Genomic DNA, 15534 nt, shown 5'->3' with positions numbered 1-15534 from the left:
ATCTGCCCCTTCATACCGACGTGATATTGGAATCCGCATACACTGTGGCAGCGAATCCGCCTCAATCATACTACCGTCGCGGCACGCGCTTCAGGAAGCGGCGCATCCACCTTTGCCTCGTTGCTCGCACAGTACTCTTCAATGAGTCTTTGCAAGTCAGCCAGCTTATAGGGCTTGGTCATATATCCCTTCATTCCAACCTCCGCTGCTCTCCCCAACGCGCCGTCCGTCACATCTGCCGTGACGGCCAGGACAGTCGGCGTTTTCCCTGCTGCACCAAGGATCTTCTCAGTAGCCTCATACCCGTCCATGAGCGGCATCCACAGATCCATCAATACAACATCTACCTCTTCTTCATGGATCCGCATCTGCCGTACGGCTTCTGTGCCGTCGTGAGCTTCGTGGATGTTCGTGTAGCCAAACTTTGACAGCATGCTGACGAGAAGTTTGCGATTGATTTTGTTGTCTTCGGCAACGAGAAAGGTCAGAGGGTACTTCTTCGCGAGGTCACGGTCGATGGAGGGCGCAGAAGAGACGGCTTTCCGGTAGCGAGGTCGTGTGGGCTTGAGCTTCACTTCAGGRGCTGACGTCGGCGATGTGGAGTCGTCAGAGGGATATGTCGATCGCGGTGAGGGCGGTGTGGTTGGTGTGGGCGAGGTCGCTGTTGATGGGATGTCCAATGCTTGTGGAAAGAACGTCGGCGCGCTGACGACCTCATGCAGTGCTCGGGAGAGACTACTTGGGCTGCCAATTGCTGCTGGAGGAAGCCGAACATGTTGCTGTGCAGGGTCTTTTGCAAGTTGTGCTTTTCCAGGCATTGGACTTGCAAAAGGAGAGCTTGCTCTGCTGACAGTCTCTCCAGCCTGCATGGGAATCTTGATCTCGAACTCTGTTCCGCGTCTCGGTCCACTCGTCTCCGCATGTGTGCACATCAAATCGCCGCCCAACTTCCTTGCTATACCCTTTGCAACCATCAAACCCAACCCTAGCCCTTCGGAGCTCCTCGTGATGCTAGGATTTTCTTGTGAGAAAGGTTTGAACAGCTTCGGCAGGAAATCCGCTGGTATTCCCGGCCCGTTGTCGCTGATTTTGATTGAGAGGTGGCGTCCTCGGTTGCGCATGCAAGCAGTCACGGCAACTCTGCCTTCCCCTTGGTCTGTGAACTTCAAAGCATTAATCACGACGCACGATATGAGCTTTGTCAAGTCTTTCTCATCAATGAACATCGTCGTCGGGACTGAAGGGTCAATACTCCACTCGATAAGTTTCTGCCCAGAGCTTCCATCCGAGCCACGGGTGCGGACTTCGACAATCTCGCCCAATTGCGTTTCTTGAGCAAAGGCTGAGTCTGGACGCCCTCCAATCTTTAGACAATCGTTGATGACGAATTGCAGAAGCTCCCGCAGGCTAGTATGTCGGAGGCCAGGGGCGATGGTACGATTGGCGAACGACGGGGTCGAGATGGTGGGAGAAATCGGCTCCTCGCCCGCCATACCGGGGACACTGGTTATCGAGGCAATGGCTTCGACCTGTGACCTTTCTTCCTCACCAGGCGCAGCGCTCTCTGAACCGCAGCGACAATTCAAATCGGATGGTCTCCCCAATCGCGGTGTCTTGGAAGAGCTGGCGTTACTTGCACTCCGTGCGAAAGCTTCTTCGCGTCTGCGTTTGTTCGGACGAGCAAGTGGAAGATTGCTGCCTGCTACCAGAATTTCAGGTCTTCGATCGGTGGAGTTTGCTGTTTGAAGAGAAGACTCGCTGGGCTCATCGGGAAGTTGTGGCGGAGCGTCCGGTACGCTCATATCCATATCGTAGGCATGGACCACATTATCAGCGGCTTCGACCGCTCGCCGTGAACTGTCCTGCACCGTCTCGATGTTTTCTTTCAGTGTCTCAAATACTTGTCGAATACGTGTATCGCCTTGTGTGAAGATTGCTTCTTGTACGGTGGCGTACATGACGTCCAGCATACCTACAATGCCTTGCATCGGTGTTCTCAATTCATGCGACAACGACCCAGCCCACGGCCGTAATGACTGAGCCAGCGTCACTGCGTCGTGGGGAATGACTCGACTACCCTCTTTGACCATTGATGGTTTTCGTATGAAGTTGGCACCATCGGAGAATCTTTGCAATATCATGTCTTCCAATGCATGCATGATCATCTCAATGAAAGCCCAGGACAGCTTCCGCTGAGCGGCTCCTTCGGCAGACCACATCGCGCCGAAGTGACCAAAGCACTTCCCTTCTTCGAACAGAGGCACCGCAATATACGCTTCGCACGGGGTGGGCAGAGTATTCGGGTTGTTTGTGATGAAACTGCCCAATCGATCCGGTATGCAAAACACCTTGTCGTGTCTCATATAGGCGCAAGGACAACCGTATGCGTGGAACTTGGTCGACTTGTAGGTTTCCTTGCTTCCATCATTKGCACAGTAATGTAAAGCGGCGGCCATCATACAAGATCCAGGAGCTCCTATGGGCGGCATTTCGACCGYGGATGCCTGGTCGTCCACCAGCACCCGCTTCATGATGAAGCAAATTTCCGCACCTAGAAGCTTCGACATCCCTTCAGTCATGGCAGCCCAGAAGTCATCGGTTGATAGGTGGCGCAAACTGGCCTTGAGTGCTATGAGTGCTTCCAATGCATTGTTCTCCGCGGGGTTGTAGAGCCGATTGATCTCGTCCTTGAATCCCGGGTCTCCATGTTGAAGGACAGACTGTGTGCCGTGGTGTGGGAAACAAATGGTCTGTCGCTCCATAGCCTCTTGCTCAACACCGCCGGCAAGCATTCCGTGTGGCGATCGTGTGGAAAATAACAGTTGCACTCATCGAAAGCGTCCAAGTGAGGCGTTCCAGCCAACGTGGGATTGGGAGGTCCTCTCCAATACCCCGTCTCCTCCGATAGAAATTTGCTGGCCCTCCTTTCCGTGCGAGATGTGAGTACCTTAGGTGTGTGGTAAAAGCACAGACGGGGAGGCTGCCAGTTTTCCAGCAGTGAAGTCTCAAGGTAAGTATACCCGCAGCGGGATTACGAATCGCAGGATCGACAAGCCCAGATTCCTGCTAACCGGAGAGATCGTCGCGGACCGTTGGGGTGTGAAGAGACGAGGATTATCTCGATGTGTCGCGGTAAGCAGTGGAGAGATTTTGAGTCTTTGTCCCAGTGAACACAGAACACCTCTCGTCGCCCAGAAAGCTAGCAAACCAGGCGATGTCACTCTATCGACGCAGTTCCCGTGAACGACAAAGCCGTCCCGGCGCCAAACCGACGGTCCAAGCCTCACATGTAACCAAAGAGCTGGCCGTGCAGGTCTAGATTGGTCTACTTCTGGAAAAAGTTGCGGGTCTGTGCCGAGATTCCGGGCGTGAAACGACAAACTTCCCACTGACCACGGGAGTTGGATGTCAGTGATAAACACACTGCGTGGTTGATGAACATTTCTACGCGATTGACCAGAGACGCGATTACCTCAAGCCCCCCTCCCAGAAAGAAGTTGGTAGGAACCATGACGWCTATTGCAAAGCCGCATCGACCGCAGCGCTTCCCCGGCCTTCCATTATGCAAGAACATCGCGAACCTCGTACCATACGGTCTGCGCGGAGTTGACCAACCACAGAACCAACATTTTAACTCCTGTTCTAAAAGTCACCGGACAGCGTGGCTTGAGCCCTTTGGCGAGATCCTTCACTAGGCTGTAAATGGGCTGTTCTTGTTGTGTCTTTATGCACAAATTGGTACCCTTGTCCCAGGCACTCTATTCCATTTCCGCAGCTAACGGAGAGGACTCTACATTCATTTACAGTACCAACTAATCCGCCGACCAATGCATGGTCGATTACGCAAGCGTAAGGCGGTCGGCTATTCAATAGCAGTGGAGGAACAGGACACATAGAGGCCATCAWTGTTCCATGAATTTCGCACGTGTGCTCCACTTTCTGGAAGTCTGGAACGGCCCTCTCCCTGACGATCTCTTTTCGCAATGCTCTCAAAGTGGCATAGTAGCAGAAGAGCTTCACATTCACGTGCGGAGTGGGGAAATCCATAGTAAGAACTGGAAGGATTGCACGAGTTCTGGTCCACTCTTCAAGGCTGGCTTGTCGCGAGAAGATGCAATGCTACGGGGTAGCACAGTAGTAAGCTGCTATCGCTTCGCGGCCAAGATACTCTGCACGTCGTCATCGCGAACAGATAATGCGCCGGGTTCCTTCCGACCAACAAAAGCCGGTGGCATGAAAAGCATCCCGCACCCTTGAAGAGTCTGGCTCGAGATCTGGAACCAGCTCCGGAGCTGTTGTCCGCCTCCGCCAAGCATGAATCGCCGATTGTCTCTCATTTGCCCGATACGGCAATAGCGACAGCGAACATCCCTTTGCAGGGTCAAGATTTATCGTGTTGCGCTGTCGGCTCTTTTTGACCACCGTCTGCCTACATGATATGATGGTAGGGATTTAATGGTCACTGTGGGAGGTGATGAAGCTGTTGCAGTCCGATCGTTACACAGGAAGTCTGGATTGCGGTCTTGGGAAACGCCGGACAACGCCAACGGGATGATCGGTGTACAGTCAAGTGACACTGCAAACTCAAGGGAGCCTGTAATAAATATGAGATTCAGGAGGCAGCAACAGATCAATCCGTGGCATTATTACTGTCCCGCAGGCCTCGACCCAGCACTATTCTGTTCAACATCTCGAAGCGGAAATGGGGATCAGGAGTACATTAAAATCGATCGACCTTTTTGTTCCAACTTTGAAGCCGATCACAAGCCCATAACGCGCCTCGACCCAGCATCCAAGTTCCGAAGGATGATGCACAAACAGCTGAGGACACCGAAACTGTTGAGAATCGGTGAGGCGGCTCGAGTCTCGGCCCATGTGCATTTATTTGACATTCAAAATAGACGGTTGTGCTGCTGTGWATAGTGGTATCATTTAAAGGGTTCTATTGGAATATTAAATCGAGGCAAGACCATCTCGCTGTTGGCCTAGCCGCCGCACAAGCAACGCTAGTCATAATGTCATCTTTCATACCGTGGAAGCTCCTGAGGGGCGGACGCATCCGCGTGGCTATCATTGACGATCGCAGTTCCGGTGTCGAAGAAATCCTCGTCAGCGGTGAGGATGGGAGCTGAAGGCTCGAATGCGTGAGGTGGCGCTGGCCCAGGCTCTTCCACATGAAGCTGAGGCGGAGCGGAAGCTTTCATTTCCAGCTGACGACGTTCGATTTCCCTCTTATCGTCAGTGGCGGTCTGCGCCCCAGAATCCGTAGGTTCATAAATCGGTGTGCTGGGTACGGGGAACTGGGAAGCTCGATATGTGGGGGTTTGAGGTAAAGAAAATTGCGAAGCCTCATACGCTGGTGTGCTGGGCAAGTAGGCATCTCGCCGCCCGTAGTCCGGGGTTTGAGGTGTGAGAATGTTATGCGCGTCGACATAAGCTCCTGACATGGGCGCAGGTGGCGTCAGCAAGATAGGTGGATGGCGATGTCCATTCGATTGCTCATAACCATTCTGCTGCTCTTCTGGGATGAATGGTGCGGTCGCGCCGTTTACAGCAGCGCTTGGGCCGGACTCTTCGAATCCTGGAGGCTGACTTGGTAATAGACGAGCTTCGGCTCTCCGTAATCGCTCCTTCTCTGGGAGCTGTGATTCGTCCTCTATTGATGGCATCGGTACCAGGGGTGCTGCGGAGTATTCGCATTCTGAAAAGTATGCTTCCTGCCGGCCATTGTACTCATTGTGTGCGCTGTGTCTGTCGTGCTCGTTGTATACGCCATACTCAGGCGCATGCGGATATGCGTTGTAATATTGTTGTTGATGGTAAGCTTGCGCGGCCGCGTWGTCATGCCATGCCGTGTCATTATCAGACTGTGTCGCGGCACCTCCCTGAGCATCTACCTCTGGCGGAACGCGGGGCTCTAGCCCGGCTTGGGTAGTCATCTCGACTTTCTTTTTCCCCTTTCGGCTTGTATCTCTAGTCCCAACAACGACTTCAAAAGTGCACGCAACGACACCTTTGTCGCGCCTGACGGCAGCTGTGTCGATCATCGGAGCACCAAATCCGTTCGTAGCGTGCCTTTGTCGGTCTGGGTCGGCTGGCTGGCCCTGGGCCATGGTGCTAGCTAAGCCACCAAGATTGCCCAGGTTGCGATCTTGGGAAGAAAGCTTCCCTTGGATGTCAAGAACGACTTCAATGTAATATCGGAAACTGATCATTGCACCGGGAACGGTGGCAATTGTTGGAAAGGCTTCATCCGGTACATGGATCTTTCCCGTGACATCTGCCGTCAGCGAAGCTGGATCTACTATCAGCGGCACAATTGTTTGCGACAAGTCCTTGCGAAAGACATGATTAGAGCCTGCTCCAGAGAGAGACAAACCACCCAGACCAGACATTGATTTGGGGTAGTAGTCCTCGTATTTTCGTTCTTTGCCCTTCTCGATTGGGCCTAAGGGTATTGAGGGGTGCATGTCAACTCGCGCTTGACGATAGAGCGTGACAATCACGCCGTGCAAGCTTTTGACATGTTTCGTGTGGTCCACATGCACTTTGACAGCCAAACTATCTCCCCTCAGACAGCCTCCGGAGAGAGATGCAACGGTGGCGGTGATGGTCCGAGTGGGGGGAGGAGCAACGGTGCTATCCAAGTCACTAGCCCGGGGCGAGGTCGCGTTCGAATCCAGCTGGGATGGCCGTGAAGTAGTTTCTGATCCTAGACGAGCACGGCGTCCACGATAATTAGACACTCGACTGCCTTCGAGACTGAGGTCACTGGGTGCCGGGCTTTGCGGCACTTCGACGATGGCGCGCAGACTGGGCGAAGAAGTCGTCGTTATGCTGTCGGATTGTGCGCGGTCGGTCGTTTGCTGACTTGAATCACCCTTGACGCTCTTTCGATCGCTGTCTGTGAGCTTCTTCGCCTGAGACTTGGCTCGGTGGCGGCGTGATATCGGTTCCAACGTGATGGTCCTCTCTCGAGGCGGGAATAGCTGTGAAATGTCAATGCGCTCCAGCAAGTAGACCTTGTGATCGCAATGCATGGTCGGCATCAGGGTTGTGGGTCGCGTGATCGTGGCTGTAATCATGTAGGAAACCGTTCCGCGTTCAAACTGGTCACAGTCAGCCTCGACCGGTCCACCAATTCTACTCTATAGACGTACGGATATGCTGCTTGGCAGATCTCGTTCGGGAAACTCAACATTGAAGTTGAACTGGTATGCGCCTTCGCCAAGCCTGCCGTCTCCGCAGAGCACGACCTCAYCTTCGAACAGGGAAGCGAATCCGTTGCCAAAGTACTCGCCGGCCCTGCTGCCTCTTCCAGATCCGATGCGCGAGTTGTTCGCACGATACGAGTCTGTTGGGGGCGACCCCGGGTTTTTGTAGACCTGCGCGAAGCCGTGCAGACACACAACAATGTGCGTGACACGCGTGGGTTTGAGGACTCTGAGGTGCAGGCTTCCGGACACGACGTCTCCCTGGCTATACTGCTTGTGGGGGTCCTCGACGGTGATGTGGAAATCCGTAATGTTGCGGCCTTTCGAGGCAAAGGGCCGGGCAGACGCAAGACGCGACAGAAGACTGCGTGGGCGATCGCTGGCTTGCATGCTCAAGAAAGCCGCCGATGCGCACTCCGTCCGGATGAGGAGTGGGGAAGCGCGTCGTCCCAGCGATGCATGCGATAGTTGGCCGGCAGCGTGTGCGCTTCACTTTGCGCGTGCGACTGAGGTCTAGTCTCCCAGGCCTAAGCCTAGCTCGACCGCGGGGCCGAGTCGCTCGATTCGCGTGAGATGGGATCGTGAGGTCGTCGGAGATTCCTTAGGGACAGGGACAGGGCAGGTCGGCCTAGACACATGGCTGTCAGCCTTGGGTGGAAGTGAGTTTCCGCGGGCGGTGTGGTCATGAGCGAGGCACGGGAGGAGAGCGCGTTGACGACGAGGGGCAGTGCAAAGGCATGGGGAACGAACAAGGCGTCTCTCCATCCCATCATCGTCGTCGTCAGAGGAGGAAGATCGCCTCGTCGCCTGCCGCCATTCTCGAACGCTGCCTTGTCGTTGCGCCCTTCATCCCGTCCAGCAGTCATTCACTTCGACCCGCCTCTATCACATGCTGCGTTGGACTGACCTTATTCTGATCGCCTTGGTGAACAAGCTTGGCTCTAAGACTTGGCGACCTCGGGCGGCAGCTTGCTTTTGCGCAGCTTCGGTGGATTTTACGCCGGCACCCCGAGTGGAGCGCACCATCATCCTGACAAGAAGATTGGACCTCACGACTCCACACAACTTCAATCCTTCTTCCTATTACACCCGCAATGGCCGTGCCACTGATTGGTAGGAAGCTGCTGTGAGGTATCTTTCGGGAATTCACGCCGCATCTCTCTGCTGCGCCGGCGCCACGGCAYGCATGTCTCCATCGTCAACGGTCCTGATCTGCCATGAGACGCCCACCTCACCGCAGTCCCACTAGAAGACAGAATAACTCTCGCACGATGGAGTCCAAGAAGCGGAACGATGTTCGAGGTGTGCGCAAAATGGCTTACTGCCGTTCCCGGTCTTTACAGAGGTCTCTGCTTGCCCTTTGCATGCTTCCATGAAAATGCTGGATCTCGCCCACGGTGCAGCAATCACAACCACACATGAAGAGACGTAAATTTGATAAAAGTGTGGTGAAGCTCGGCACGGCGAAAGTCTCCGTTTGGAACCTTTTCACGTGCTTGAGACTCTGTCCTTGACCACGGGAACATATACGGGCCATGCTTATACCGCATCAACTACACCACAGGGAGATGGACGATATTCGTACCCGGCACGACCGTACCAGACGTGCCATCTTGCGATATCAACCAGTAGATTCTGTGTGATTATGCGTCTACACGTCGAAAGTTGAATTTCTTGTTTGCCTCCAATTTCGCAATGAGGAGTGTATGGATTGAGCTCTTTCTACTGGGTGCCTGGCAGACATCGCTTGGTTTGTCCTTTGAACCTACCACGGAATGTCTCAAGACTCACCAGAGTCCGGACACAAGTATGTTGTACTATCTTCTCGTGGAAAGTTCCTTCTCCCAGTACCTTATTGCCGCACAAATCAGTTCGATTTCCATTTCTTCAAGAAACTCAGCAAATCTCACCGAGCGTCAAAATCTCTTTCGCTATTGCTTCGTCCTGAAAGCGTCACTGCTGGCCCTAATTCCAAATGACGCGCACGGTGGGAAATACGACATCCTACGAGTCCGTGGCCCCAACGAGCAAAAGACCCAAGCGGGTGAAAGATGTACTGCCCTCCTCGTGCAAGCACTCCTCTCAACCGTTCTGGCTCGAGAGCAAAGAACACATTCTCGTGGCCCAACTTCAGGTCAGATTTGATCCCGACCACGCATGCGTAAAGCGTGTCCACGCTTTCTTCGAACTGCGAACCGGTAGACAGACTTATAGACCTGTCAATATAGGTTATCTCCATGCACAGACGATCGACAGGCTTCAGACAGGGTATCACCAGACGGGAAATACGCTCTTCGTGACCGGAATGCTTAACAAGCGCTGCACACCCAAGCAGGAAGATCGGCCTATGGACCACAGCACCAAAAAGGAGGTCGACGAGACAGAAATCGTCATGCAGCACATTTTCCACCGCGATGGGACGCCACGGAAAGAGTACGCTCGCTGGAGTCTCGGAAAGAGCGAAAAATTGCACTTCATTGACGCGTTCCAGCTCAAGCCTGCCTATAGAGGCTGCGGTCTCTCCAARATAGCCATGCACACCTATCTTCAAGGAATCCAGAAATTGGAGGGTCGTCATAAATTTCTCGGACCCGTGATTCTCTCGCCGGCCGCACTCTGCCAGGACAAAGACTTCTATGCTAAAAATCCCTCTCGACCTGCCAAAACGCTGGTCGAGATAGAGTATGCACTGATAGCTTCGTACGAAAGAGCGGGTTTTCAGGAATGGTCAAAGGGAGACGACAGAGCAGGTGGCTCGGCAATCACCATCATGGGATTAAGACTTGTTGGGCCAAAGATTGCGAGGATATCAACAGAGCGACTTTCGCCAGAAGAGCTGGCCTCGTCTGAGATCACCTTCCTCAATCAATTGGAGAGGGTCGATAGCGGGCTATGATCACGACCACACACACTTCCACCTCCGTGGAGTGATTTGTTTGTTGGGAGCTCAGCTTCTCTTCCTCTCCCTATCGAACACTGCACGGATAGGAGCTGCGCTCTTCTCAATCAAAGCTTCTGCTGATGACGTAGTCGGTATATCCGCCAACCCACTATCGAGCTGCCCCCTTAAAGAAGTCTTCGACACCTCAACAAGGCTTCCTCCTGGGTACCTATCTTCTTGCACTACCAAAGGCACCAAGGTCAGCAAGTACATCCTTTAGCGTCAACGCCACCCAAACTCACCCATCTCTATCATAGCTCTCCCGACCTCCTCAGCCGATACACAAACATCTGGAGTGAATGAATGTTGATCTGCCGCATCCTTCGCCTTTTCACCGGTCCAAAGCGGTGTATTGACCATTCCAGGCAGTACAGCTACGACTTTGACATTCTCATCTTTATCTGCCTGGGTCATGGACTTTGTGAAACCCACCACGGCATGTTTGGTTGCGCAGTACAGGGGGGCGGTATACGAGCCCGTGACTCCGGCCATCGATGCCACGATCAGTACAACACCAGGTTTGTTGGCCGCCAGAAGACTCCTCATTGCAATCCGGGTCAACTTGATAGGATGCTCCGCGTTGATGGACATGGTCTTGTAATGCTCTTCCTCGGAATCCGCGAGGAAGGATGACCATTTGGGTTCGAAGACGCCTGCTCCAGCAATCCAGACGTCTGCGACTGCTGAAGGAYCGAATGCTTTAGATACTTCAGACGGAAGAGCCGTGAGATCTGACCAAGACGAGACATCGCACTTGGTGAAGACTGCTGAGCTGTTGGAATTATCAACTAGGGATTGGGCTTCTTGCGTGAGCTTGAGGTCCGCGATGAGGACTTTGGCGTTGGCTTCTGTTGAAGGTCTCAGTCACAACTAGCTCTTCTATTATTCGGAGGTCAATGGCCACTTATCACTGACCTAGAGCCAACTTTACAAAGGCTAGGTTGATACCTGAACCACCTCCCGTAACTACGGCGATCTTGTTCGCTATCGGGAAGTTCCCGACGACCATTGTGACTGTTGCTGTATGTATGCTGGGGCTTTGAGAAGGAACAGACGTCGGAAATGTATCAAGACGCTTCGCAAGCTGTCATCCGGAACATGTCCTTAGCATAGCAACGAGCTGCATGGTAGGTGGATCCGTGGCGAGGCGGGGTTGGGTTCCGGGAAGTACATGCATAATAGTCTTGTCTCGGCTACAGAAGGGACATCTCAGATACACATTCGGTGTTGAATGTGGCTGTCAGATACCTATCCACTATTCTTTCGTCACATCCAAGCCATCAAATGCTTTCTGTCATTTGACATCCAGGGTTAGGGTTGGGGTAGTATGAACATATCGCACGGCTCATGAATGGAGTTCTTGGGTTGCTCACCCGTTGGTTGACTGACATACGATCAGAATGAAGAGATTTTATCGTGGTATGTTATTGGAGAATGTGGGTATCGTATCCCAGTAGTCCAACTCGATCTCGGAAAGGGGAACATTTGGCGGTGACTTCACTCAAACAGTGCAGGATAAGTCAAGTACTACTCGCAGCTGCTGAACAGACGCTGAACATATGCTATGCAGTGCTGACCGTCTTTGTTCGTTGAAGACGATTCAGCCAGCGGTTCTCTCCATCCCCACAAAGCGAGCTCAGACCACAGAATCAAGCAGCAAACATCTACAACATGCTTAAAGGCAGCCCACGGCGTATCACCTGTCCGCACTGACACCCCCAACCGGAGCAATGAACTATAAACGCATCGCAAACCGGCCAGACCTCGAAAGGAGAGACGAGCACTACACCAAGTTCGACGTATTCGAGCGCCACCTCATCAAAAGCGTGGCCGTCATCGCGGCATACGACTGTCCCCAACACGACCCAAAAACTCTCTGCTCTTGCCCGACAGCTCTCGCAGCACACTCGCCCGCAACCAAGGAACTTCTCATCTACATCCACTTCGTCCAGGCCTGGGAGCAATGGCTTCTGAACAACGATGCGGCATTCATCTTCACAGATGATTACAATGGCAAAAAGTGGTTCCAGACCTTGAGGAAACAATCGGCCCAATTCCTCGTGATCGCGTTTGCCAAAATCACCTTTCGGCCTGGAATGTTGGCTCCAGCGGGTCTCCTCGAAGATACCATCGGAGCCATGTTGGCATTCTGGGACGACCGAGCATCGACCTGGAAATCCAAATTCGGCAACAAAGAGGCTGCGAGACGAGATCTAAAAGCCTGCTTACCAGGAGATGCCGGCAGTTTCCTGTATGGAAGGGAATTGGAAGGCAGTGAAAATATTCCACGACACAAACTCGGCCAAGGTCTCCTCGTCACCCAGCGCTTCTTRCTAGACCCTCATGATGATCATCATCGCAACGAGGTGTTTCTCCTTCCCTTGTTGCCCAGAGTCGGAAACTCCTGCGTGTATTTGAGGCACAAGCTGCTTGGAGTCAGAAGATGTCATGAGAACTGTGGTCAGGTCATGCCAGCTTTGAAGCAGTTGGCGATTGAAGGGTTCCGCAATTCCCGCTCCCCGTGCGACCAAGTGAATTGGGGATTTGATGAGATCCAACGGAGTATTCTCAATGTTACCCTGGATGACCCGGTGGATGGTGCTTCGTAGACACAATAGCTCTACAGTCGCAGGAAGTGGAAACGAGACGTTTGCATAGTAGATACAGCGGCTCTACAGTCGCAGGAAATGGAAAACGGGACGTTTGCATCGTAGAGGCACATATGTACTTTCGATTGGAGTTACGAAACAAATTACATTACTTGAGCTTGCAGATTTCCAAAATGTCGTGCCTGGCGAAGAAGGAGCGATTCCGCTTTCCGAATATATCTTTAGAAAGGTCAGTTTCAACGATTCATCCGGTGGACAGGCAAGGGTCAACTTACACATCGGTATAGTCGCCAGGCAGATGATGACCTGGACAGTCGAGATGACCCAGAATACTCCCCAAATCCCTTCTCTCAGCCAATGAAGACCACTGAATGTCAATCCGAACGAGAAGATGTTCTTGAAGATCAACAAACAAGTGAAACCCTCAACGGCGAGGTCCCTGTGCGCATCCACAATGTATAGTGCAGATGCTACAGCCCCAATGACCATTCCGATGACTTCCAGTGAGAAGAAGAAGTCAGGCCAGAACCAGCCGTAACGGACTGTGTGATCGGAAGTCCATCCAAAGCCGTACAATCCTGCAGCTCCAAACATGAGCTGCGGGATGACGAGGATCATACGGAATTCAGGCTCGTAAATTCCGTTGTTCTTCTTGGTGAGCCACTTTGCCGAGCTATCAGACAGAACACCAGCGATCACAAAACCGATGATGGCACCGACGAAAGCGCCCGTGTACATGTAGCCGGTCTYGACTTCGTCAAAAAATAGGGGTGCGCCAATCATGATTGCCGCAAGAACAATACCAATCAGGACAGTCCAGCCAATAATAGCACCTTGAATCAAACATGCCCAGAAGATCCCGGGGTGGAAGAATAGCGGCAAAGGTCGGAGCAGGAGCTTCCAGAACGCTTCCTCTGAGAAGCGGCCGTTGAAAGGCATGATGTGTTCGCGAGTGATGAACTTGAAGTCCTTGGTCGGTTCGTATTCGATTGGACCGGTTGAAGTGTTTGGACGCGAACTCGATTTCTGCGTGCTGTCCTCCTCCGAAACAAATGGGTTACGCAGCTCATGGCTCTGGCTTGAGCGCTCAACACCTTCCTTGTCCCATGATGTGTCGGTATTGAAGTTGGAGCWGCGATTGTAAGAAGTCTCCGGACAATAGAAAATCACAGCCGGAAGGAGACATGCCATGGATATTGCAATGAAGTAGAAAGTCCACTGCCAGCCTAGCGTGCTAGTGATTTTCCCGACGATGACCGGGGTGAGGAAAGCGCCGCCAAAGAGGGACAAGTTTGTCAGGGCCATGCGCTTGCCTCGCTCATGCACAAAGTACAGGTCTCCTACCGATACATTGACCAGGGCTTCAAACGGCGCCAGTCCAACACCTTGGAAGACTCTCGCCGCCATCAGGGAGTCGTAGTTTGTGTTACTCGCACCTCCCCACGCCGAGCTGATGATGATGRGCACGGTGCCGAGGAGATAAAGATGTCGCTTCCCCCATACACGAGCCATGGCCACGAAGATAAAGCCTGCGACACCGACTCCCAGCAAGTGGTATCCGGTCAGGAGCGCGACATCGTCGATTGAGTAGCGGCGTCGATTAGGATCGCATGGCGGGTCTGTACATTTGTTGAAGTACAGAATGAGAGAGACCGAGTTGGCGGCCAGCAGAGGGGAGAGGGTGGACGCCAACAGGGAGAGCATACAGAGCACGCCTGTGATCAGATCGCGACGCCATAGAGGCCAGTTCTACACATTGTTCTACCCTCAGCATGCTATCCAGCTATTCCTGCTCAATCGAACGTGTGTTGACGTACCAGAGGGTCCTTCGGATCGTCGCTAGGCTGAGGAACGAGGATGATGCCGTCTTTTCTTCTCTTGATATTGGTCGCGCCTCGCAACTGGTTTGCTGGGTCGAAGTCGTCAAGAGTGGCGGTTCCTAAAGAGATGGTCAGTGACAGACGGTCGCACCGCATCGCGTCTCCTCCACCTACCAGGAACATGCTGCAGTTTCTTGTCTTGCAGGACACCAAGGCTGCTTTTTCCGAAGACCATTGTGAATGATGCGCTATTTGCGCAGGTCTTGTCGAGCTCACATTGAGAAGGGGGACATTCGGGAGAAAGAAAGCAAATATGCGCCTGATAGCAGGCGATGCACGCTGGAGTCGAGATCAACAAGCACCCTAGTCAGAGGTGCGGCCATTCCATTCCTCCTGTCTCGGATCTTTGACTACCGATTGGCTGATCCAGAAATAAACTCGCGCACGTGCACCCATTCATGATCATCAAGTCTCCCCAGACTTCACGTCTCCACCTTTGCGTCAAGTTGCATGAGTCGTACATGCAGCTGTAGGTATATCACGCATACGAATTGATAAGAAACGTTCGCAATATTCTAACTCTGCAGGTGTGCTCATCACTCATCGACCACATGAAAGCAGCATGCGTATGGAACGCGATACCAAGGAATAGACCCCGGCCATTTAGAATTGCAGTTTCCATTGGCGTCAGCATTATCAACTGCAAATCGGAAGGCCGCGCAACAAAGCAGCTTCACACGATATGACGCAAAGCCATGGTCTGTTCGCCACGCTGAATGTGTGGGCTGTAGTCCTTACTCCAAGTCCTCCCAAATGTCTTCCAAAGCTCGAGGGAAAACTAGGGAGCTCGCAGGCTGTGCAGCGGAACATTGGCCAGATGTCAAGTGAGTTAATGTCACATGTGAAGCTGTGTCTCTCTTATCCCAACGTCAAAACGTGTGTGAGTGCAA

General features: G+C 52.9%; 7 protein-coding genes; 2 read left to right on the top strand and 5 right to left on the bottom strand.

Moving 5' to 3' along the window:
• Nucleotides 1–65: 65 nt before the first annotated feature.
• On the bottom strand, nucleotides 66–2792 carry RCC_04223 (related to sensor histidine kinase/response regulator; the record flags this gene model as incomplete). The annotated part of the gene is made up of 1 exon (XM_023769501.1): nucleotides 66–2792. The coding sequence occupies one exon, from the start codon at nucleotides 2790–2792 to the stop codon at nucleotides 66–68; it is 2727 nt and encodes a 908-aa protein (XP_023625269.1).
• An 850-nt stretch (nucleotides 2793–3642) lies between these two features.
• On the bottom strand, nucleotides 3643–4047 carry RCC_04222 (uncharacterized protein; the record flags this gene model as incomplete). Its single annotated transcript, XM_023769500.1, has 1 exon — nucleotides 3643–4047. One exon carries the CDS (start codon nucleotides 4045–4047, stop codon nucleotides 3643–3645), a length of 405 nt encoding a protein of 134 aa, XP_023625268.1.
• A 971-nt stretch (nucleotides 4048–5018) lies between these two features.
• Nucleotides 5019–7604, bottom strand: RCC_04221 (related to pH response protein PalF; the record flags this gene model as incomplete). XM_023769499.1 has 2 exons in its annotated part: nucleotides 5019–7109; nucleotides 7161–7604. 2 exons carry the CDS (start codon nucleotides 7602–7604, stop codon nucleotides 5019–5021), a joined length of 2535 nt encoding a protein of 844 aa, XP_023625267.1.
• Nucleotides 7605–9189: 1585 nt separating this feature from the next.
• Nucleotides 9190–10110, top strand: RCC_04220 (uncharacterized protein; the record flags this gene model as incomplete). Its single annotated transcript, XM_023769498.1, has 1 exon — nucleotides 9190–10110. The coding sequence occupies one exon, from the start codon at nucleotides 9190–9192 to the stop codon at nucleotides 10108–10110; it is 921 nt and encodes a 306-aa protein (XP_023625266.1).
• Nucleotides 10111–10161: 51 nt separating this feature from the next.
• Nucleotides 10162–11164, bottom strand: RCC_04219 (uncharacterized protein; the record flags this gene model as incomplete). XM_023769497.1 has 3 exons in its annotated part: nucleotides 10162–10337; nucleotides 10398–11003; nucleotides 11071–11164. The coding sequence occupies 3 exons, from the start codon at nucleotides 11162–11164 to the stop codon at nucleotides 10162–10164; spliced, it is 876 nt and encodes a 291-aa protein (XP_023625265.1).
• Nucleotides 11165–11885: 721 nt separating this feature from the next.
• RCC_04218 (uncharacterized protein) lies at nucleotides 11886–12764 on the top strand (the record flags this gene model as incomplete). The annotated part of the gene is made up of 1 exon (XM_023769496.1): nucleotides 11886–12764. The coding sequence occupies one exon, from the start codon at nucleotides 11886–11888 to the stop codon at nucleotides 12762–12764; it is 879 nt and encodes a 292-aa protein (XP_023625264.1).
• Nucleotides 12765–12912: 148 nt separating this feature from the next.
• Nucleotides 12913–14819, bottom strand: RCC_04217 (related to transporter protein HOL1; the record flags this gene model as incomplete). XM_023769495.1 has 4 exons in its annotated part: nucleotides 12913–12983; nucleotides 13040–14513; nucleotides 14582–14703; nucleotides 14759–14819. The coding sequence occupies 4 exons, from the start codon at nucleotides 14817–14819 to the stop codon at nucleotides 12913–12915; spliced, it is 1728 nt and encodes a 575-aa protein (XP_023625263.1).
• Nucleotides 14820–15534: the final 715 nt, after the last annotated feature.

This window comes from Ramularia collo-cygni (genome assembly GCF_900074925.1).
Source record: "Ramularia collo-cygni strain URUG2 genome assembly, contig: RCC_scaffold05, whole genome shotgun sequence".
Lineage (NCBI taxonomy): Eukaryota > Fungi > Ascomycota > Dothideomycetes > Mycosphaerellales > Mycosphaerellaceae > Ramularia > Ramularia collo-cygni.
This window is presented reverse-complemented; position numbering and strand designations above follow the sequence as displayed.